The sequence below is a fragment of the Ammospiza nelsoni genome, chromosome 20 (assembly GCF_027579445.1).
Source record: "Ammospiza nelsoni isolate bAmmNel1 chromosome 20, bAmmNel1.pri, whole genome shotgun sequence".
Lineage (NCBI taxonomy): Eukaryota > Metazoa > Chordata > Aves > Passeriformes > Passerellidae > Ammospiza > Ammospiza nelsoni.
Genome location: NC_080652.1, coordinates 10,387,084 through 10,411,647, shown reverse-complemented (window position 1 = coordinate 10,411,647; position 24,564 = coordinate 10,387,084). Strand labels below are relative to the sequence as shown.

At 50.6% G+C, this 24,564-nt stretch overlaps 1 protein-coding gene across 1 annotated transcript in view; it reads right to left on the bottom strand.

Annotated features, from left to right (window-relative positions):
- LOC132082219 (carboxyl-terminal PDZ ligand of neuronal nitric oxide synthase protein-like) overlaps positions 1 to 21,616 on the bottom strand; it is a 28,413-nt gene extending 6,797 nt beyond the window's left edge. The window contains exons 1-4 of the mRNA XM_059486388.1: positions 21,439 to 21,616; positions 17,736 to 17,807; positions 991 to 1,083; positions 205 to 263 (exon numbers count right to left, since the gene is read on the bottom strand). Coding sequence (XP_059342371.1) covers positions 205 to 263; positions 991 to 1,083; positions 17,736 to 17,807; positions 21,439 to 21,543 — 329 coding nt within the window. The 5' untranslated portion in view covers positions 21,544 to 21,616. The remainder of the gene's footprint in view (positions 1 to 204; positions 264 to 990; positions 1,084 to 17,735; positions 17,808 to 21,438) is intronic.
- Between the last annotated feature and the right edge of the window lie 2,948 nt (positions 21,617 to 24,564).

Below are 24,564 nucleotides of genomic sequence, written 5' to 3'. Positions count from 1 at the left end.
GCAGAGCCAGCTTCAAAGCCAGATCAGTCCATCTCCCTCTCCAAAAGGTATGAAAAGGATTCTCCAGCAGCAGTAACTCTGTACCCTCGTTAATTTTAGATGCTCCTTTGGACAGCCTTGGAGGAGGGGTCTCAGCAGGTGGGAGGAGGGCACGGATCCCCCAGGGCTGAGTGGCCCTCCCTGGTTGAATCCCCTGCCATGTACCTGTACACGGGATCGTGCATCACCACCATCTTACTCTCGTCCCAGGTCCACTCCTTTCTCTGTAAGCAGAGACAAAATTACAGTAAATCAGGTGAAACTCCAGCAAACTGAAGGGCAGGAAACCTGGGAACAGTGCTTTTGTCCCAAGCCACAATCCAGGCTGCAGTGTGATTAGATGAGCCACGGCTGTTTCAACAATATCTCAGATAAAAATAGATTTTTTTTTTGGATCATTTATCATATCTGATCACAGCCTTCAGGGCTGAAAATGGTCCCTAAGATTAATTTATAACATCAAATATGCAGAAGAGCTACATGCTTTGGGGAAGAAGGCTTGGAGCTGGGGCTTAGGAGATCTGGATTCAGTGGCTTGGTGGAAAGGACAGTGTGGCAGAGAGGGGCTATGACTAGGCAGCCTGGAAAAGCTTTCTGGTATTAGCAAGAGAAAGAAAAAATGTATCCCATGAGAGATACACTTTTGGATTGAAAAAAAATCCTCTTGCCACAGTGTAATATTCCCACTCTTTCCAGCAAGGTGGTGTTATTAGTAGGATGGAAACTGGAGTGTTTTCTTGTGCAAATCCTGGGTGGTTTTAGGAGAAGGCCAGTTCTCATGAGCAGTGTGGGTACCCTGGGCTGGAGCAGGGTGAGCAGTGTGAGTGCCCTGGGCTGTTGTTATTAGCAGGATGGAAACTGGAGTGTTTTCTTGTGCAAATCCTGGGTGGTTTTTAGGGGAAGGCCAGTTCTCGTGAGCAGTGTGGGTACCCTGGGCTGGAGCAGCCTCACCTTCTGCTTCTTGCGCAGGATCACCTTCACCCCGTCCACGGACACGATGATGCTCACCTTCTTCTTCTTAATGTTCTTGGCTTTGAATTCGTACTGGGGGAACAGAAACCAGAGTTTGAGAGAGTCCTGGGGGTACCTGGGACAGTGTGTGCTGGTCAGTGTGTGACAGGAAAATGTCAGGTGTTGGTTTCATCCCAGCTGCCGAGGGAGGTGGGAATTTGTTTTATTCTGAGAAATAACATTTTGGGAAGGACTTGGTGCAGTAGCTGGGATGCTAGGCAGGATCCTGGCTCTGTCAGGAGCATCCCCTGGGAGAGGACAAGTGGAGTTCAATCCTCTGGACCACACCCAGGCTGTTAATTTGGATCTGGGAAGAGTTTCCCAATGCATTGGCCATGCCTGGTCCAGCAGGACTCTGCTCCAGAGGTGTGATGGGGAGGTGGCACCTGCAGCAAAGCCCAAGCAGTGACATCTCTGGTGCCCTTGTGTGTCAGCCCTGCGCTTCACAGGGAATACAGAATCACTCAGGAGCTGCAGGGAGGGCCAGATGGGCGGCAGTAACGCAATTATACCTCAGTCATTTGCATAATCACATTAACCTCTGTGGGATCAGGATCTCTGGAGAAAAACCCTGCAGGTGTCTGCAGCCTGAGCTCACCTCCATTTGTGTTAAAAATTAAACACTGACTTTTAAATGCTGCTTTAGCTGACAGTTAGAAGCATGGCAGAGCCCTTACTCTGGAGACCTTTGTTTACAGCACTCATCCTTCCTGCCCCCATTTTAAGCACCATTTTTAGCTTAGCATTTTGATACTCCATATTTCTTGCAGTCCCTGTTTGAAATCCACCACTTTGTCACGTTGCTTTGGCAAATCAATGCAGATTCTGATTTGTGGATGTGGAGGAAAAGGCAATGCCAAGCAGCCTGAAATCCACCTAGGCCTTGTAATTAGACATTTAATTAGAACTCTGATTTCTTTACACAGCTGGGGACATGCAGGGAGCAAGTGAGATGTTAATGGAGTCCAGGCACCTCTTTTGGGATGCTGGAGCTGGAGGAGTGTGTGTGGCTCTGTCACCCAAGCTCTGCAGAGAAGACAAACATCTTCCCCGCTCCTCAGCACCCATTGTGAGCCACGCCAGCCTTACAGACAGAAAATTGGGTGGCTTTCATGTTGATCAGGCTTTTGATGCTGCTCATTGAATTCTTAGCACTCTGCAAGGTTTATGGTATCAGACAGACCCTGGATTAAACCACAGCCTTTTGATCTCCCCATGAATTATTACTTTCAGACAAGCTCTTTAAAAATCTATCTCTGGCGCTCTTGCGTGTGAAGCTGGAACTAAATTAGCTGTACCCGTTTTTTATTTATGGGGAGGAGTGAGAGGAAGGGTGAGGTGCTGAGAGCATTCTGCAGGCTGCTGGGGCCCAGGGGATGCAGCAGGGTCTGGGGTCAGGCAGATGGACCCGCCAGGCTCAGCACCTGAGAGGCTTCCCCACCTTCTGCCCCTCTGCCCAGGCCCCAGCCCAGCTGCTCCCCCTCCCCTGTGCTCACCAAACTGTTTGTCCTTGTCTGCTCCATGAATGTCAATAAACCCGGGATAGACTGTTCTGCCCGCTAAAGAGCTGTTTATCTTTCTTTATACACAAATGGCTGGGAAAATACTAGCTGTGCTTTCCAAGAAAGAGCAATACAGTGTATTTTCCCATTGTAGCAACAGGGGTGCAATTACATTCAAACAAGGCTCTTTACTCAAAGGCTTTAAGCAAAGTCCAAGCCTGGATTTTGCAGAGATGCTTTTTCTTTCTCTCTCGGACAGAAAGGAACAATCGGGAGCAGCAGCAGTGAATCTGTGGGTGCTGCCAGGAGCGATGGCAAGGCTCTGAAGCCAGGGAACTCCAGCCAGCTCCCGCCCCAGCCTGGCTCTGTGCAGGGCTCCAGCCCCAGGCAGAGCTGGGCAGCACCACAGGCTGGATGTGGCCTCAGTGAGGAAGGGGTTTGTTATCCCTTCTCTCCATGGAGCCCATGGCCACTGCTGCATCCCTGCTGGAGCTCACAGCCAAGGCAGAGCCATGGCCAGAGACAGCTTGGCCTGAAAACAGTTACAGCTCATTGGGGCCTCAAATCTTTTCTGATGGGTGAAACCCCTCGAGCAGAAGCTGCAGGATGTCCCATGTCCCAGCAGAGGAGGCAGGAGCACAGCTGGGAGAGAGCCCCCAGAGGAGGGCAGAGCCCCACGCTCACATTGCACCAGCTCACCTTGGGCTCTCTCTGCATCTCCCCACAGAAGAGGCAGGTGGAACACAGCTTCAGTCATTTAATTGCTTCCTATCAAGCAGGAACCAGTATTTTAATGAACTGATTTATATAAGGGCAGGAAAGCACATGGGAAAAGGCACTCTGAGGCAGCTGACTTTCTCCTGTAAATGCTCAGGCATAGCCCAACCTTTATCCTGGCACAAGGCTCCAGGCTGACCTGTCACTGCTGTCACAGCACAGACCAGTCACTGATTTTCTTCTTACTATTGAATTGATGGGATTTTCCCCCCAGATTTGTCAAGGTTACTGACAAATCCAAACACACACAGCAACATTTCTCTCTGCTGCCTTCCACAATTCAATCTTTACTCTCCTATTGTTTGTGCTGTCCTCTAGGGAAAAGCTTTCTGGATGCTAAAGGATCTGGAGTTGCCCCTACAAGTGGCAATACAGCAGCCTGGCAGCTTTCTTAACTATGGAGACAAGATGGGACATTTTATAAAAAAATGCAGGTCAAACTAGGGTAATTAATTTCATTTATTTTAGCAGCGTCATTAATTCTATATCTGCTGTGTTTGACCTGGAAAACTTTCCACTTCTGCTCTTAAATCCCTGTGTTCAAGACTTTGCCTTTCCTACGGTCCCACACACTGCTGGCATGAAATATTAACTTACCCATGAGCTAAAGACTGTATGACTGGAAATGTTAATGGTGCCGTGTGATGCATATTTCATTGGATAATTCCACCCAAGCAGATATAAATTACACATGCAGTTACCAGCTTCCATCTGCTGATGAAACTTGGGCTAATACACATTGGAAATCATGTGCAGTTTCCAGCACTAGGAACAACCTGCATGAATACAGTTATTCAAGGAAGCAATTCTTAATGTGATTAATTACTGAAGGTATCAGGGCCTTCATTATGCAAATGAAAACTGTCATAAAATAGAGAGTTTGCAGGTCTTGGAGGCAGTCTTTGCTTCCAAAAAATGCATCTCCTTCATTAAGGAGCAGCAAGGCCAGAACATGCTCCTGGCCATGGTTCAAATGGCGTTTTAAGCTGTATTAAGGGAAATCAAAGCAGAGGCTCTGCAGGTTTTTGAAGCTGGAGAATGTCAATGGCCCCAGTCACAGCTGGGTATGGACTTATTTGCATGCCCGTAGGAAGATGCCACAGGCTTGGAAACCAGAGACTTCTCCCTGTGGCTGTAAATTCCCCAGCCAGCCCTCAGGCTGCTGTCCTGCCCTGGCCTCCCTGGGCCCACCCCGGCCTGGCAGCTGCAGGATCGATGTGTCCATAAACAACCCCAACAATGGCCTGTCCCAGCCCCTTCCCCAGGCTTCCCTTCCAGAGGACACAGGGAGCATGGCAATGAGGAGAGGGAATGAGCTCAGCTCTGCCCCCCGACTGACCGGCTCCAGGCAGGGACCCCAGCCCTGCTCCCTTCCCTTCCCTTCCCTTCCCTTCCCTTCCCTTCCCTTCCCTTCCCTTCCCTTCCCTTCCCTTCCCTTCCCTTCCCTTCCCTTCCCTTCCCTTCCCTTCCCTTCCCTTCCCTTCCCTTCCCTTCCCTTCCCTTCCCTTCCCTTCCCTTCCCTTCCCTTCCCTTCCCTTCCCTTCCCTTCCCTTCCCCTGGTTCTATGCAAGTCCCATTTCAGGATTTAAAGCCATGATGAATCCAAGTATTTCCAGCTGAGGAATGTAATTAATTTCAGACCAGCTGACCCACACGGGGTGAGAACAGGCTGTTATCTGGGCTGCTGCTTGAACTACCCATGCTTGGAGAGCTGCCCTGGGAGCTGATGCTCCGGAGAACTCCGGATCTCCCCCAGCCAGCGGGGCCGCCTGGGGCTGACAGAGCAGCAGTGTCCGTCCCCTCGGAGCACAGGCTGCTGTCTGTCCGTGCTGATCCCACCCTCCCGAGGTCCCTGCCGGCCCCAGCAGCACAGCTCTGCCCGTGGCTCTGTCTGGGAGCCTTTCCCCGTGCGTCCCTCGGCAATCAGGGGCTGGGGAGCGCTGAGCCCCCGTGGCCGGGGCTGCGCTGAATGGGCCGGGCATTGCCCGGGCTGTGCTGCAGTAGCTCGGCAACACGGACACAAAAGCCACGCAGGAAGCAGCGGGGACCAGGAGTGCACCTCCTGCCCAGGGGAAAAATGAGAATTTATGATCCTTGGAAACATAAAACTGCTCACTGGAAAGCAGAAACCGAACAGGGAGTACAATAGGCAAGGAGAATGCTGGCAATGTACTCCGAGTCTTTTTTTCTCATTTAAATGAGCTCCTTCCACCATCCAGCGAGCTCTCTGTAGATGCTGCAGACTGCTCCCCAAGCTATCATGGGCTGCTGGGTTTCTGGGAGTCCCTGGAAGGGCAGCAAGGACATGTGGCCCCAGTCCATCCCAAAGGGTCCCTGGCTGACCTGGGCAGGGGCAGTGAGGATGCTGCCCTGCTGCAGCAGTGCAGGCTGATCACATCAGGGGGAGAAGGAGAAAAGCTGCATTTTGTCCAGGTCTCCTCTGACACCTGAGGAATCCAGAGCATTCTGATGGACATGGCAATACAGACCTTCCTCCTCATCCCCTTCTCCTCATTTCCAACAGATCTTATCCTTGGGAGGCCCCAGACTGCTGAAGTCTCAGCCAGCCCTTCAGGATAACTCAATCTCTCCACCCTAAGGTGACAAGGCAGAGGACCTGGCTGAAGCTCAGACATTTCTCTGTGCCACTCAGAAGGATGTGGAGGAAACAGCAGAGTTACACCCATGGGGTGAGTGGGGCTCCTGCAGGTGCTGGGAGCTGGTGGGAGCCCAGGGCTAGCAGTGGCTCTGTAATTAGTCTTTTCCACCTCTGAAAAACCACAGACCCTCCTAGAACAAAGCTTCTTCGCCTCCTCTTAAGAAAGGGTGGGACAAAGGCAGCCTTTCATGGCCTCTCCCTGTGGAAGAGATAGTGCAACACTGCTGAGCTCTATCCTGAGAGGCACAAGCAGCCTCACAGCCCAGCACAAGGTGACATCATCTGGCCTTTGGTGCCTCTCTGACAAAAGCCCCTTTGTGTGTCTGTCACTTCCAGGAGCTCCCTGCAGTCCCCAGGTTTAATAGGGAGCTTTCCCACACAGTTCTTGTCTTGCCAGGGCAGGCCAAGCCCAGCTCACGAGGAAGCTGGGTTTATTTTCCTCCCTACCTCTATTCACTTTGCAGGAGGAAACAAATTACCTTTTCCATCTGCAGTGCCTTGGATGATTAATTAGCAGCAGTAATGAGGAAGTGTCTTGGGACAGGGGCATGAAAATGTCCCTACCTGAAAAAGCTGCTAGGTTACTGCAGATAAAAAGTGCTAATTTCATTTGAAGCAGGTCAGATTTACCTGAAATAACCCTGAGAAGTGAAACTGCAATTAAACACTGCAATATCTTCAAGTAATTCCATATTCCCCTACAAACATCTGTGTCACCCTGCAGAGAAGGGCCTGGTTTAGTGCATGTTTCATATCCTAGCTGCCCTCCAGTCTGGTATGTAGGACAGGAGGCAAGTCAGGAGATGGGATTGCTTTAAACCTTGTCCATGAAGGTTCACACAACAAAGCTCTGAAGAGCAGGAGCCAGGACTCTGCAGCAAGCTCAGAGCTCCATGAAAAAGCCCCCGACCCCCTGCATGGCTGTGGGAAGGTAACAGAGTATTTTCTCTGTCTGTTTTTCACTCACAAAGCAAGGATATTCATTTTCCACTCCATTCATTCAGTTGTTCTGGTTACAGCCAGCCCTGCCAAGTGACAGCCACCCAGCACCTCGCTGGCAGGGCCAGGCCAGCAGACACTGCTTGTGCAGACAGGAGCAACTGAGGATTTCTGCTGCCTGCTCCAGAATTCCTGCTGCACTTTCAGTCCATGCCCAGCCCTCTCCATGGGCCTGACAGGCCACGGCAGGGGAGATGCTCCTGGCTCAATTCCTGCTGCTTTGGCTGGGCTGTGCAGAGAGGGAAAAGAGGAGCTGCTGGCCTCAGAGGCAGGAGATGGGACAGGGGTGGTTAGCAGGGCTGCTCTGCTCTGTCTCTGCAAGTTGGTTTTTATTGCTTGTTTGGAGAGAGAAAAAAAGGCCAATTTTGCTCTTGTGTGGCTTTTCAGGGGTGTGTTTGTGATGCTGCTCTTCAGGAGAGCAGAGCATTGCTCAGAGCAGTTTGTGGCCATGGAGCCTGCAGGGCCTGCAGGGTGTGGGGCAGGGGCTTCATGAGGGTCCTGGCAGGGACTCACTGGTCAGCACAGACATGGAGAGAAAACCTGATCCCACTGCCATGTACAGGCTCTGACTAAGGCAGGTACTGGGATTTTGGACCTCTAAATAATGCAAGACTTAGTGTTTATGTAAGGATGCTATTTTAGTGCAGGTAGTCCAAGGGAAGGGGGATGGCAATCCAGAGGGAAAGGCAGCCAGAGCAGGCTGGGATGAGTGCAGGGATGGAGAGGGAATGTCAGTGCTCCTGAGAGCTGGGGCAGGCAGCGGGGTGCAGAGGGAGAGGCAGAGAGTGCCCCCGTGTTCAGCCTGATAACCAAACCAAGGCAGCCCCAACAGGGCCAGCTGTGACCTGCTGGGCTCTCCATTTCCAGTCCTGTGCTGCTCTGCAGCCTCCTCCCAAAAGCCCTGGTGCCTTCAGGGAACTCAGCATGTCCTCCCAGGCTGGGTACCTATCCAGAGGAGAAGGAGCAATCTGGTTTGCTGTTGAGAATCTGGAGGAGCTACATCTGCATGACTAACACCTGCTGTGTGTGAATGCTGCAGGGAGGGAACATCTCCTGCCTTCCACACTTGCTATCACACCCCATATGCATCCTGGGTGCTGTCCTCCAGCTCTGTGTCCTGCCATTTCTCCTAGGGAAATTAGCATTTCCTTTGCATATCCACAGCAGAGTCAGGAAGCTGGACTTGGCACCTTTATCTTGGAGCAAGCAGAATCCAAGCTAGAAGGAGGACTTGATCTCCATTTGCATTCAGAAGCAGCACTTGATGACAAACTGAGCAGAATGACAATGGGGGGATGCTGGGTGCAGACCACGCTCAGGGCTCCTCTGCTAGGTGCAATCCATCTTTGTTCTCCTAAGAGCTCTTTGTTAGCTCAAGCCCTGGGTGCAGCTGAACCTTTCTACCCCTCAGTGCCATGAACAGCCTTGCTATGTGCTGCTTTGAGACACCCAGGGACAGAAATAATCTGCTTCATTGCCAGGCAAGGAGACCTTTTCTCTGTAGCTGTTCATACTATCGATCTCCAGCAGTTCCACTTGAGCAAACATTTCTTACAGAAGCCCAGTGACTCAGAGCTGACCTCCAGGTGTGCACTGAAAGGAGGAGCAGCACCCACATGTGCAGCCCTGAGCACAGCCAGGCACAGCTCCCACACTGCTTCTCTCAAGTGGGCCTTGCTTAGAAATTACTGAGTGCTAATAAAACTGCAGCTCCTAAATTTAAGGGGAAGTCTCTGGGTTCTCCTCAAATTGTCCATGAAACTTCACTCCAATTTGGAAACAAGACTGCTACTGTAGAGAAAGAGAATTCAAGTCTAATTGTGTCATTTCCAAAACTCCAGAATATTAAGCAGTTCAAGGACTCTATTAGCCTCAGGGGAGCTACTGAGATTAGTGAATCATGATGAGGGAAAAGCCTGGGTTTAGATATGGAGATTATGGAAAAAGAGGGTTTTATGCTGTCAGTGTTTATTGTTAGTGAAGTCTTGTCACCAAAGCTGTACCAGAACATCACGGGCTCCTCTCTCCCTGCAGTGCTGTTCCTGTGTCCCTGGGCTTGCAGTGGGGTCAGCAGGAGGTGTGAAGTGTGGACATCAAAGCATCCTGCCCTGCTCACACAGGTCAGTGATTAACCCAGACAGAGCCCACAGCTCCTGCCACCAGCTGGGATCCCAGGAACTGAGACAAGCAGGAGACCAGCACTGCCCTGGGGGCAACAACATGAAAATGGGAAACGTGCCTGGGATGGAGGTTTGTGCCCTATAATCATTAACAGAGCAGCACAGGCTGCAGCAGGACTGAGCAGGTCCATGGAGCTGGGGATCACTGACCCTTGAGTGCTCCATGAGTGGCTCTGCAGCAGGGCAAGGACACTCAGCAGGTGGCAGGTGGCATTTCAGCCTGAAGGGTACCTGTGTGTGCCTTACACCCTCCTGAGGCAGCTGTGACTGCCTCATCCTCACCACACTGCACCTGGCCTGAACATGTCCCTCTGCTCTTCTTCATCTGACAAAAATCATCTGATTTTTTAGGAGGAAAAGCCTGGAGCTCAGAGGGTTTGGTGGCATTCCAGGGAGTACACTGGCCCTGGCTGTGCAGGAACAGGTGATTTGGGGCCCTGGCCTGGGATGCTCCTTCAGTGCCACATCCTGCCCTCCAGCACAGCCACCCAGGCAGGATCTCTGCAGCAGCAGGGACAGAAGGATGGAGGAAGTGGGAAGTGACTCAGGTGTCCTGAAAGCTGCCAGGCAGCTGCCAATTAGTTCAAATAACCCATCTGGTCCAGGGAAAAGACATTTAAATAATGCCTAATCACTGCTGCAGGAAAGAAAGAAAACCATTCCATAATGCCTTTAAAAAATCCCTGCTCCCTCATCAAAGCATCCTTCCTTCCAGGGAGCCATTCAAGACTTTTATGCTTTAGATTTATCACACTGTTATTTGGTCAAAACATGAAGTAGCTTGTCAAAGTACTGTATAAAGTAGCACAGATTCTGTCTGTCCTCAGGCCTCATTCATACAGAGCAAAAGCAGATTGAAGAAAGCAAGCATAGCACCAAGCCATTGTTAGCAAATCTTATTTTCCTGGGCTGGATTTGCCTTTGTGGTCCCAGTCCCTCGGGGTCCCTCTCCTCAGAACACTGAGCAGGGGAGTACAAAGGGCCCTGCATGTGACAACTTCAAGGCAGCACCCACAGGGGCACCAATGCTGTGCCCTGGCTGCCCCCTGTGTCTAGCACAGGCTCCCCCTGAGAACAGAGGCTCAGCCAAAGCATCAGGATTACAGGATGACTTTTTTAGATTTTTCTCTGCACAGAGAGAGACTCGAGGGACAGATTTACATGTTTGTATCTTCACGGGTTATTCTGTTCTGTTCCTGAAACACATCACCCTGCTCTGCTGGAAATCCAGCCCTGCACTTGCATTGCCTGCACAGGGAGGGTCTCTGCTCGTTCAGGGGCAGCCCCAGCTCTGTGCCCCTGCAGCTGCCACTCACATTGAGGCAGCTCCTTGTTACCAAGCCAATCCAATGTGCTCTCTGCACTCTGGTTACCTTCTCAATTACATTTTTTTCAGGCACCAACAAAGAAGCAGCTTTGAGTTGTGGCTGAGTGTTCTTCACCAGAATGTAATTTGAAAGCCATTATATTTCATCTCTGTAATACTCTACAACCAGTAGCATAATTGGTGAAAAAGTCTCTTTATTTCAAACTAGATAAAAGCTTTGCAGAGATCTCATACGGTGATATTTTAGCTAGGGAAATTAAATGCTTCAGTAATATAACGATAATACTGTTAAAGCCACTTTATTTTACAATTAAAAGGTACCTGCTTCATTGCCAAGATTCAGCATCAGACAAAAAGCTCTGTCTTGTTCTATTTAGCAGTAACATTTTAATTTAGCTTTTATCCATTTAAATGCTGCTTTTATTAGCCTTCAACTAAACTCCAATCCACCACGACTCTTATGCAAAACAGAATTAATGTGCCTGACTGGTTCCACCCCCTCGCTGGAGAAGCCAGTGGGCTCTGAGGGCTCTGAGGAAGGCACAAAGGTCACTGTTGCCTGGAGATGACACATTTCACTGCCTGATCCCTCCACCCATCTGTCATCAGCCCTGCACTCTGAACAGGGTGGGGGAACTGAAGCATCTCAGTCACCAGCCACGCCTCAAAACTGGGTCATGAAATGTGGCTACCAAAAATGCCCTCAGCTGCCTTCTGGCACAGTGGCCTGTGCTCACAGCTTGACCAGTCCCACTCGTTTCAGCTCACAGGTTAAGTGACAGAAGGTAACCCATTATTCTGTGGCAGAAAGTCCAGAGGTGATTTAGGGTTGGAGATGGGCAGGGTGGAAATCTGCAGCAGTTTCTAAGTCAGTGGGGCAGCTCCATTGTATGGTGAGACCTCCAAGCAGTGAGCAGAAGGTTGTTGGACTCTTGTGTAATCTCAGAGGTGTTTTTTCCTCTCCTCCCACTCAAGACACACAGAGCATAGTCAGCTCTCCAGCACACCACACAATGCTGCCTAGAAACACTGTGCACCGTGCCACTGCAGAAACAGCTCGTTAAGAGCTTCTTCTCTTTGTTTTAACATAATACAAACAGCAGAAAATGGGTAAAACAAGCTTGGGTTTGTCTGAGACAAGGCAGACTCAATTTTTCTAGAAAGCCAGCTCCCACATTTTAATTACTCCTTTGTGAGGCTGGAAAGTATGGAGCACAGCAGAGCCTGTCCAGGTGACCAGAGAACACCTGGAGAGAGGCCCAAGGAGCTGCACCTGCAGGGCCCACCCTGCCTGGGGCTCCTGTCCAGCTGGTGTTGGGGATAACTGGGGCTGCAGGGCACACTGGGAGGGCAGAGGCTGCAGAACTCAGAGCAGGGTGAGGAGCAGGGCCTGGGAGGCTGCAGCTCCTGCAGTCACACTGAAGCCACTTGTTTTGCCTGGAGAAATGGATTCCTGCCAGACCTTCTGCCAGAGGGCTCAGCTCCTTCAGCCTCCTGTGCTGGTGCAGGTAAGGCCCACAATGTGTCTGCCATCCCTCAGGGTAAGGTGGCATCCCTGTCGTGCTTTATCTTCCTAAAGAGCAGGACACAGACTGGGAGCCAAACCTGGGGCCATTTGCAGTGTGGAGCAGCAGAATGCTTTGCAGCAGAGCTGTGCAGTGGCTGTGGTGGTTTCAGGGCTGCCTGCCCTGGGCAGGAGCAGGAGGAGCTTCCTGGCAAGGCTCAGGGAGCCTCAGAGCACATGGTGGGACTCCTGGCTCCCGGGAAGCTCAGCCTGATCCCATCCCTGTGCAGGAGACTCTGCTAGAGATGCAACAAACAGGAAAACAAACTAATGAGGCATTAGGGCTAAACTTAGCTGCAATTAACATTTAATTACTATCCTAAAAACACTTGCTGTATTTTGCCAAGGCCTGGAAAGGTAAACCCAATTAGCTTAATCTTGTGTAGTAGGAACCTTAAAGTGGTTGAGATGCTTGGTGTCATGGATGGGACCCTGAGAGTAACTGGTGTTCCTGGGGCTGAGCAGCCCTGTGGGCTGATCATGTGCTGCCTGTGGAAAGCTGCAGAGCCTTTCTCAGACCTCTGCTTTGGAGAGGAGTCAGAACTAACACCAGACATGCTGCAGAAGGTGCCAGAGCAAGTTTGTACATGCTTGTGTGTATTGGTTTGGCTGCCACAGCCCTCTCCTGGAGGCCATGGGCTGTGTCTAACACTCAGCAGGGTAAACAACATTTGCAGGGTTCTCCAGAGAGGCAGGGAAGGTATCCTGTAAAGTGATGCTCCCTTGGAGCATACTCTGGGGTGAATACAATGTCTTAGTGTGGGGGAGAAGGAGGAAGAGATGCCTGTGTTTCACACCCTAACCTTGTCAGAGCTGTCACTGTTTATTTTCCTGTCAATGCAAGGAAGGTGCATGGTGTTCTGAGAACTAAAGAAAGGTCCACCCCAGCAGTCTGAGGCTGCTGAAGTATTTTAAGATACCAGGCTTGTGTCTGCCACAGCCCAGGGCTATCATTAGCTGAGCTCTGGATGCTCTTCCAAAGAGGCTGAAAGGGAAAACCCTCCAGGAGCTGCAGCAGAACAAACTCCCATCCAACAACAGCTCCTGGTGTGCAGCTACACAGCTCTGTAGCCCGGGGCAAGTGCTCAGCAATTTGCACTCCCATGTTTGAGTCTGTGCCTCAGCTACAGCTGACCAAACACCTTCATTACAGAGGGAGAGGCTGCAGAGACTCACCAAGAAACCCAGCTGGGAGTTCAGCCTCTCTCTCTTTTAGTTCTGATCACAACTCCAGTTCAGATTAACGTGAAGCTGGCAGGAAAACAGCTCTGAGCACAATAAACCAGGAAGGGCTTACAGGCAGAATATGTCAGAGGAATCCATGCAGCAGTTTCTGGGTGAACTTCTGTCTGCCTGGGGAAACCGAGGGAACTGTGTTCTAGAACAATCTCATAGACAAGCCCATGAAACACCTCTATCTCTGAGACCTGTCACACAGTAATAAATTAAACTGAGAGGGCTGAAGGCAATCTTCCTGCCTTCTGCCATCTGTCCACCTGGTTCTTCTCCTTCTGTAGGAAGAACAGATAAATCCCACCCATATTTGCTCCTGGACTGTTGGAATTTACAGCCTGGCAGGGCTTTAAGTGAGAGGTGCTGTGTGAGCCAGCCCAGCTCTGGGGCTGGGGGCTCTGCAGTGCACAGGCAGGTTCCCTGCAGCTGTTCCTGCTGCCTCTGCTTCACACTTTGTGCAGCAGGACTGTGACTTACTCATCTGATTGAAATTGCTGTCATGTCACACTTCAACACCACCAGTTGATGCTTGGCAGTCAGTCTGACTTAGCGTGGCTGGATTGCACCTCCTCACTCAAGTTCTGTGTGGAGAAACTGCAAAGAGCTGAGGCTCTGCTCAAAGATGGATGCAGCAAGAATGATCAGGATAAGAGGGAGGCTGAAGTGAGAACCCAGTTCTCATTCCAAGGAGAGCTCAGGCATTTCTCATGTATCCTGCACTGAGGTTTATAAATGCTTCTGTTTCTCTGGCACACTGGCCTCTGGGGGAAAAGGCTTCTCAATTAAATTAAGCCCAAGAAATGTGGAGGTAACAGAAGACACATTGCTCTGGATGCCTGCCCGTTTGCTCATCCTGGTGTTTGGATAGGCACAGCACCAGCTGGCTGTTCCCTTATGGAATGATTAAATAATCCAACATCTGGCTCCTTTCTCAGTGTCAATACCTGCACAGGTCCAAGCTAAACCTTCCAAACAGAATGGAATTTGTAGGCTTCAGAGATCCTCAAGTGCAGATTCCAGGGAAGCTGATTCTGTGCCTTGAAGGTAGACAAACAGAGTGTCTTGGGGAATTGCTGGCAGCAGGCTGGCAGTGAGGGTGACACCTTTGTCACTCACTCCTACTGTGTCCTGGTACAGCTCAGCACCCAAAATAGCAGCACTAGGCCTGCTCAGCTGGCTGTGAAGTGCTGGACTGAGGCTTGAGGTGCTCTGGGAAGGGAAGAGAACAGCTGACCTTCTCCTCTGCTCAGTGCTGGCTCTGGGGAATGCATGCAGGATGTGTGGTGATGTTAACTCTGCACCTGAAACCATCCATTCCCTGGCTAAGATTTTCCAAGCAACCTCAGCAGCTTCAAGGAAGTGTTTTGTGTTTTACAAAGCCCGTATTCACATTAGCTACTGCTTGAATTGTGAGGAGGAAAGATCTTGATTTGTACATGAACTCCCTGGAGTGCTGAGAAGGCTCCAATGCCTGCAGAGGGATCCACTGCAGCAGAAGGCAGCTCCTCCAGCACGCTGACAGAGCACAGAAGCTGCCAGACACCCAGAGCTGGACGGCCTGGAGCAGCTGAGGCAGCAGGTGCTGCTCGCTGGGAGGTGGGGAACACCTGCCTGGGGTGTGGGAGCTCTGAGAGGAATTGGAGTCCTGTGCCTGTCAGGGTACAGTGCATTTATCCAAGCTGCAAACTCCTTTCATCACCCCCCCTGCCAGGGCAAGAGGTAGAGGGATTAGCTTGAACTCTGATCATATAATAACAACATGGCAGCTGTAGGCAGCTAATAATCCACTGGGAGGATTAGCAAACTTAAAGTTGTCTAGCTCTGCATAATGGGAAGCTAAGAACAGCAGCTTCCCTGTTCTACCTACTGCATTTGCATTCTCTCCAGTGGAAGCATAGAACATGATGAGACAAGGCTTCCCAGCCTGTTATGAAATGGGATCTAATGTGTGACTAATGGAGTATTGCTGGCAATGCTACAAGCATCCATTCAGCCCAGAGTATGGGTTTAAGCTTCACTAGAGACTGCACCTCAAATACCTACTGCCCAAGAGCAGGTCACGATTTCAGCAGGCTGATGCTAAAATTTGTTATTTGAGGCTGTCTGGGAGTAATGTCCTGAAGTCTGCAGGCACAGAGCTCTGCTTACACAGGGAGAATCCCACTGATCCAGAATCCTGGTATAACTCACGTGTGACTGGCAAAAGAGCCCAGTACGAAGCCCAGAACATCCAAGGAGCAGACTCATCACCTGCTGCTGCTGCTCTCCTTAGGACCCTCTCAGGACATCTGGAGCCCTCAGCTGCTGGAGGCTTTTCCCCAAGGCAGTTTTAGCACTTGTATCAATTTACTGATGAGTAACCAGAGCAAGCAGCTCTGACACAGCCTGGGAAAGAGAGCTGTGACTCCTCATCCTCCTCCCTGCTCACTCCGGAGCAGCACAAGCAGTGAGTGAGAGCCCTCCTGAGCCGTGGGCTGGCTCCAGCAGCACCAGGATGGCTCCCACTCCTCCCATGGCACAGGGAATGCTCTGCTGGGGCTTGTACTGCACAACTTTTCTCTTCTGCTCCAGTAGAGAATTCCAGTGGAACACTGCAGTGCACAAAGGATGAAAGCTTCACCACGACATGCCCCTGCCAGCACTTGGCAGGGCTGTGGGACCTTACTCACTCTTGCACTGCAAACAGGCACGGGCACTCACAATAACATAGGAACAAAATACTCATTTCCCCCAAGAGCTTCTTCCACTGTTTCCTCCCAGTTGTAACTGGTGCTGCTGAGAGTCCATGGGAAAAAACTCTGGTACAGACAAGGCCTCTGCATGCAAATGAACGCTACATAAATAACCCCCATCTTCCCTCAGTTCCTAGGTTGGGTACTCTGTGCACCAGAATTCTCTTCAAAGACCTCCCAGTTCATTCTTTATGCTCTAATTAAGGATCAGTGCCAATTAACTATCTTCAATAGAGGAGCATCTTCCGCTCAGCAGCCAGGAAGTGTCTGAATGAGATCCTGCTGCACAATGTGCACATGAAAAGGGAAGCCCTCCCTTTTTGGAATGGGCTTCCAAGATTAAAAACTCAGTAGAGATTACTGCATGCCCACTTTAAAAATCCTGTGTGACAAGATTCACCCAGGAATGCAGAATGGGTTTTTTCCCATGTTTCTTGTGGTACTCAAGGATGCTATTGCATGCCAAGGCTCTGAGCTAGGTACACTGTGGCCATAGCAGGTGTGAAAACAGAGTGTGACACTTTATTTTGAGTGATATTAAAATACCGTTTGCTTTTTCTTATAAGGGTGTCATAGATCAGCAGAAGTGCAGTGTCAAATCTGATGATAAATATTGATTGAGATGAAAAATTGCCAATAATTATGCCAGCACCTGAACTGCCCTGGTAGTCCTCACCTATTACTTTTACTTCCTACAGATATTCACCTGTTCCATAAATAACCAGGCAATTTAGACTGCTGCTGAACTGTGTTCTGAGCAAGAGCTGTGCTAATAGTCTGAGCAGGCAAAGGGAGGGGAATGTCATTTCTAAGCTTGGCTGGAGATGAATACATCAGCTCCCCAGCCAGTTACAGGCTAAGTTTAAAAAACACTATTCTAAAGGAAAATTAGATGGTTAAACACTGTGGGGGAAGGGGGGAAATAGGATAATCCCTTCAAAGCTTTAAATGGAAGATTCTCAAACTTGCTTCAGCTGATGTGAGACATATGAACAGCCTCAGAATTAAGACCCCTGCAAAATTTCAGCCAGACACAACAGCTGCACTGCCTTTTGGGGGAGATGCACTTGAACTGGTTATACACGAAGCAGATGTAAGCCACCCAACCCTGCTAATCACAGCTAAATCTGGGGACCATTCACAGGCTGCTCTGCAGAATAAAGGGGCAGAGCAGGAAGAGAGCAGCGTTGGTGATGAGAAACAGGAACTGTAAAACTGTACTGGAGCATGGGGAAAGCAGCAAATTATTCTAGGAGCAGCAGAATCCACAAAGTCTAGTCAGATGGGATTTACATCAATCACACCTGTCAGGGCATTGATATTTCAATATATAAGACAATATATTTGGAACTGTCAAGGAACTCACGTGCTTTGGTGAAGCACATTGTGTCCAGCTTATTTTTCACACACACAGAATTCCAAACAGGCTAAATAAATCTCTTAGGTTCAAGGAGAAGCCCCATGGCTGCTCAGCACAGAACTGGGGGTTACATTTGAGTTTTGATAACAGATCCTTTTGCAGAGAGCACAGGATGGGCCTATGCTAAGATGCCTTGAGAATTTCTGGAGAAGCTTGTTGCACACCTGACTGGGCTGAGATTTGAGCTCCAGATAGGAAGGGCTGGAGGGGATGTGGAACAGTAGATTACAACCAAGTCACTGTGGGGAGTGCAAGCTTTAACCCTGCGTGGGCTCAGCTGCTCTGAACTCACCCGGATCCTCCTCATGGCCGCCACGATCTCCACGCGGCTGTTGGGCCTGGGCACGTCCAAGCTCCCGATGTACTGAAAGAGACAGCGAGACATGGCTGGGCTGAAATGCACAGCTTTGTGTGGGGGCTTCCTCAAAACAGACAGCATTCCTCATCTATTTACTGCCTCCTTGCTTGGGCTCCTTTGAGCCAGGACAGGATAGCAACATCTGCTGGAGATAATGTTACCAAGTTGGGGATTTCTGAGATTGGGGGATTTCTGAGGCTCTGACCTCATTCAGGTTCTGGATTGCCTGCAGTGCTCTGCAGGGTTATGTCTGCTGGTAACTGAGTCATGATCCTGTGAGTATGAAAATGGGACTGTCTATCCTTTGTTCCTCCTTACTACACCTGCTCAAAACTGAAAGCACACACGAGCTGTAAAGCTTCCAGGATGTGCAACAAACACCTTTCCTGGAACAGCCTTGTGATTCCAGCTTAAGTTTTCAGTCTGGACCATGCTAACTCTTGATACTGCTGTCCCTGCTTGGTTGGACCAGCTCAGCTGTCTGCAGAATCCTGGCAAACCCACCCAAATCTATGCCCTACAACCAAACTGCCTGGGGTTGGGTGTCTGCATTCCAGTGTCTGTGCCAGTCCCAGCAGGGTCCCTTACTGGGGTCTGAGACATGGCAGAGGGCAGGATCCCATCACCTCCAGCTCTAGCCCTGCACCACAGCTCAGCTCCTCGAGCTGGCTGCCTGTCCTCCTGACAGGAATGGCACACACTGCCCATGCTCCATAGGGCATCATGGAACACCCAGGGGCAGCTTCCTGCTGCTGCATTTGTCCCTCCTGTGCTGCTGCTCTCTCCCCTCGTGTGCCAAAGCAGAACCTGCTCGTGCACCCCTTGGCAGGAGGCAGCTGCTGCTGCCCAGTGGAACACGGGGATGGCACATGGTGACAGCACATGGTGATAGCACACGATGGTGGCACATGGTGACACCACACGTGGCATGGCTGCACAGGAGTGCCCTGTGCTGCCAAGGGGAGGAGGCACAGAGCTGCCAGCTCAGCCTTGGCAGTAAGGAAATGTGTGGTGTCCTGGACACTCACACTGCGTGAGGAGCAAAGGCTGCTGATGCTGTGCAGTGCTGTGGCTCAGCTCTGAGGAAGCCCTGCAGGCCCAGGGCACGTTAGGCAGGACAGGGGAATGTCACAGAGTGAGAGGGTGATGACAGCATGGGCTGGGAGTGGCCCTGGCACTGAGGGCAGCTGCTGGATTTGGTGCTGCTGGGGCCCAGAGGGGTCCATCAGCTCCCCCAGGGGAACACAGCCCATCTCTGCTGTCAGTGCTGGGGACTGAGGGCAGTTCACAGTTTAGTGACCCTCCCAGGAGCATTGGTTCATGAACTTGTCTGGATTTTAGTGTGTGGTTACAAACTGTTGGTTTTTTGGAAGTTGTTCCCTTGTGGAGAGGAAAAGGAGCAGCTAAAAGGAGGCCCCTGCAAACATTCAGGGTGATATTATATATATGAACAGGGACAAAATAATTCCCCAGAACAGCCCCATAGGTACTGCTGTTACTGACAGCTCTGGATTTATTTCTCCACTGTTCTGATTGCAGATTGCAATGGGTTTTATCTTATAAAATGTCTGCTTAAAAGGGCTTTCAGAGATGAGCTCTCCTGGCTCAGTCTTTAGTGCTCTTTCTCCTGCTTTGAAATAAACACCACAAGCAATCTGAAAGGTCATCTGGCTTTGCTGCTGCTTCTGTAAATGCCTTTGCAAAATGGCATTCTTAAGAGCAGTTAAGTTCATCTATAGCCTTTGGTAAACCACAGGAGAACATGAGAGCTGGAGGGCAGCAGGGAGGGGAGCAGCAGAGCCAGGGCTTCCCTCTAGGCTGCTGGGGAGGGCAGAGCTGTGCTGCTGTGATCTGTGGCCTCTCTGGTGTGCACATCTCCTTCCCTGCTCTGCTGGCTGTCAGGACAGTCACTGGAAATCCAGATGAGCTCCTTGCAGCTGGCTGCCCTTTTGTCTGCCAGCAGCAGGGCTGCAGTGGGGAACAGCCATGCTCCTAAGGACAAATTCATTGGGGCAGGAGGACAGATGGGACTGCTGAGCTGGAGGAGATTCTTTCAAACTCCCTGCTCTGGTCTGGCTGCAGAGTTTGGGTACCCGTGCTCCCACGCAGAGCCATGAAACTCATGAAACAGCACACAAAGCTCTGCCCAAACAAGCAGCTCCCAGTACTGACCTCCTGAAGATGACAGGGGGAGGAAGGCAGTTTGGAATGCGGAGATTAGAGAGGGAGTGTGGTCAGTAGCATTGCCTGCTGCCAGACACCTGCAGCCAGCTGCTGCCTTGTCATTGTCAGCGTGGCAGCTGACTGATGTGCCCACAATGAGCAGCATAATTGGAAGAGACAGACTGTAAAGCAGAACTGAGCAAGCATGTTACTAAGGTAATGCAAACCCCATCCCAGACCCACACATCCTAACAGGGTGTTACCCACTCGCCAGCTCTGGATGCCTGGAGCTGTCAATCTGAAAAGCCAGTTTCACTCACTTAAAGGTACAGTTGCTACCCATCTTTTAAGAATCAAATTAAGAATTTTTCTTCTCCTCAGCACAGTCTGCAGCACAGCAAATGCTAATTTAAATAGAAAAATCGCAGATTAAATGTTTTCTTCCCTAAGGAAGATAAATTTTTTAAAGTACATGATTAGCTGTCTATTCAGATTCATCCTGTATCCTGCTTAAATCTTACAGCTCTTTCAGCAGGAAAACCAAGAGGCACAAAATCCGTATTTCAAAGCTTTATTGGAATGTATATGCCCCTTCTTTCCAGCTCAGGAGACAGCAGGCGTGAATTCCATTTCTAATCTGTGTTAGGCCACCTGCAAAGAGGGGAAGGGAGCCTGTGAGTTGCTCCAGCAAAATGCAATTCTTCTTGTCAGCTGAATTATAAACCCGTTCCCCATGCTGTCTACAGAATGCCAATTCCAATGGAGTCACTTTCTGAGAGTGCTGCTGTGCTGCCAGGCTGTTCTTCACGATCAATACGAAATTTCTGATAATATCAGTATTTCTTTCTGATGCCTGAAGGCTGCAGACCTTGTCTGGTCCAGCTTTTCATGCAGGGAAGGGGTCAGCTGTAGTAAGGCACCATTATGTGAGCAGCCCACAGCAGCCTGCTGGTTTCCAGGGGAATGGGGAGCTGTGACCCCGCCGTGGCAGGACAGGACAGGCACCGGATCGGGCAGGGATGAGCACCCGGGACAGCATCCACGGTGCTGTCAAGAGGGGTCATTCCAGAGCAGCTCCCAAATGCAGCACCAAGGCAGCGTCTAAGGATTACACAGCTGCAAAAACACCAGGAAAAGAGCAAGAACCTGTTTGATTGTGCTCACTAAATGGAAGGCTTTCATAGCTGATCGCTGTTTTCTTTAGACTCCCTCAGCGTGGCCCAGGGGCACTTGCAGAGCTGAAGAGCAGCCGTGGCAGGGCTGGGGGGGCACGGCTGGGCAGCACCGAGCGCAGCCCGCGGGGACCCGAGCCCGCGGGGAGCCGCAGCGCCCTCTCTGCAGCGGCGGAGCGGGGGCACCTCCAGGCTCGGCTGCCAGGGCCCCGGGGCTGCTCGGGGCTCCTCGGGGTGCGGCCGGCGGGGCCCGCGGTGCTCCCCGGCCCGGCGGCTGCGGGGGGAGCGCGCCCGGGGCTCACCTTGGCCTGGAAGTGGATGCCGTGCTGGAAGGCCTCCTCGTTGTGCAGCGGGACGCGGGAGTCGCAGCCATCGTCCACCAGGTTGTACCGGTTCTTCACCGGCATGGCGGCGGGCGGGCGGCCGCCTCAGCCCGCGGCCCCGCCGGGCATCGCGGCCGGCAGCGCCCGCCCCGCCGAGCCCCGGGCGCCGTGCGGGGCTGCGGGCGCCAGAGCCCGGCCGCGTTTTGAATGAGCGTCCGCGGGAGCGAGCGGGGCCCCGGCCCCGGCGCGGCGCCATTGGCCCGAAGTTCCCTCATGTGATGCGGGGGGCGGTGGAGCCGCCCGGCCCTGCCCGGCCGCCCCGCCCCGGCTCCGCCGCCGGCACCGGCTGCGGCGCCCGCGATGCTCCGCCAGACGGACGCGAGGGTGATGAGGGGTCTGGGGCATCTCGGTTACGGGGGGACGCGGTGGGAGCTGGGCCTGGTTAGTCTGAGAGGGGATCCCGTCAAATCTCCTTACAAATCTCTCCAAGGGCTGTTCTGAATGAGTGGTCACCTACGTTATGTGTGTCTCATGTCAATATCGCTTACAGCTCTGTTAGAAATGGGCACACGTCCTCTCTCAGAATCCTGACCCACTGTGTTCCTCAGTATCCTGTGATACTCTCAGGATTTGTGGCACCCCGTGTGCTCACGGTGTTTTTCCTCCCAGTCTCGGTGAGGAGTCAATGCCAGGCCCAGGTGAGCCCTGCGGATGCCACTCTGGGACACCTGGCACCCCTAACCGTGACATTCCTCAGCGAGCACCAGCACAGGGAAGGGATGAGGTGTGCCCAGCTGTGATGGCAAGGCCCAGGGTTTGTCTTCTGACTCTTAGTACAGGGATGATCAGAAACGTGAATTGTGTAGAATCCAAAGGGTAGAGGGTTACATGTGCGCCAGTGGATCTCATCTGGGTTCCCTCAAATTAATTTTTGAGTCTTTAAAGTAACTCCCAGCCAGGTGTTTGAATGTATTTGGACACCACCTTTTATGTGGCTTTTGCATTAGCAAGAAAGAAAAGTTTGACCACAGGCAGACAGTGCACAGTTCCCAGTATCCATCTCAGGAGCATGATCACCCTGAGCTTCTTGGCATTTCTTAGTACTTGTAAGTCAGTGGGAGGTGGGCAAGAGCCAAGAATCCAGAAACTTATAATTAAGAGAGGGAGAAAAACCCCAAGGAATTAATATTGGTTCACAGACTGTGACTCTACATGTTCAAATATTTTGAGGTATTAGCAACTCTTTCTGGGGAGGGTTCTGTGGTCAGCCTTCTGTCTTTGTGAAGTTTTTCTGTTTCCAGACAGACTTCTTTTCTTCCAATCTATAGCACTGCATTATCTTCTCATTTAAATATTCACAAGTTTATGCTAATCCCACTTTCATACAGCATAACTCAATATGGGTTTTGTCAGTTGGTTTCTGTCCAAGATGCTCCCCCAGATACACATCTTGCCTGCAGATGCATCGGTTTAGTTCTTTGTTGGGGATTTTTTGTGTGGTCTGTGCTCATGTTTAGTGTGTACTTAGAACATTTCATGGCACTTTTCTTATCTTGTACATATCTTGATCAAAAAAATATTTGTTGACCTGAATGAATAACCTAGATTTTGTGTGCAAATGTCCTTGGACTGATTGAGCAACGTTCAGGTCTTTGGTTCTCCTAAGCCCAAGGAGGAGGAGATGCCACCCAGTCAGGCTATGCTCATGCTTCCTTTGCTGCTAACGCCAGCAAAACTCAACTCACATGGGGAAAAACCTAACACAGCCACTGGTGAGTGTCTACATTGATTCTGCAATACTGCATTTCAGGCATGCAGGAACCTGCCATCGTGCTGAGCTGCTCAGAGCTTCTCCTCATTACCCTCCCATTGCCACAAGAACATTCCTATATACGTGGGAGCATATGGACTTCACTTGGGATAGTTAAATTTTTAAATCTCATAGAAAGACCAGGATGAAATAACAAGAATGGTCTTTTAAATTCCATTCTGGTGCTCTCCAGTATCCCGCAGATTATAAAATCCTTTGGGTAGGAGGAAAGAAATATCTCATGGGAATCCTGAGAAAAAGAAGGCATCTGTTATTTAATAAAGCTTGCAGTGCCAGTTTCTGTTAGATCACAATTGAATGGAGGTGTTTAATACTCTCTGTTCATGAACTTCTGTGAACTTTTCATAGGGCTTAAATCTCCTGATGTTAATGGTTTGGATCTGTGTTTGAGAATTGAGTTTGAAGGCTGCTAAACTTAAAAAGCCGTTAATTTTCTGGTTTGTTTGTTGGGCAAAGAAAATTCTTTGACTCCACTGGAAGTAAGAAAGCTGTATGCCTTTTCTTCTGGACAATGAAACTGGGCAAATATGTAGAAAGAAGCCTTTACACGGGACATCGTCACGGATTTAGTATAAACAAACCCTGAGTAGCACTGAACAGTTGGCCAAACCTCATGGTGGGTGTTTGCATCACATGGAGGTGCTGAGAGAGTTATTCCTTTGATGTGCAAAGCTCTCACAGAAAGTCCTGATTCTCTGAACACAGTAGGAGTGAAGCCCCAAGACAGCTTCTTGGCTCGGAGCTGTGTTTTTGCAGGGACCAGGTTTGTATCAGCTTTCTTTCTTGGGCACAGGCTCCCAAGATTTCCTTCCTTCTCTTTCTCTCACATGGGTGCACATTCCTGCCTGCCCCAGGACTCTGCATGAAGCCCCTCTTCTTACATAGCTTCATCTTTGGAGGAGCCCTTGAATGTGGTGTAAATGGGTGGTGGGTGTTACATGCAGGGTGTTCTTTAATCAGCTCCTTGGTTGGATTGTAGGGAAGGGAGCTTTTGCTCCTGTCTGATCCTGTCAGATTTTTCCAAAGCCACCTTCACAGATCAAGGAGGAGACCTGGTCTTGATGCCATGGAATTTTCCTCCTTTCTGCTAACCCTTTTAAGCACTTATTTCTGCACAGCAGAGTTGCAGAGATTTTGAATGACAAATAAGATGTGACATAGGAAGAGCAACCAGACAGACATCCAGTAATGGCAGACAAAACCTCTTTTACAGGAGAGCCCTTCCATATCACACATAAGAGCTGTGAGGTCTGTGCATGGTTACTGTCCTGGGA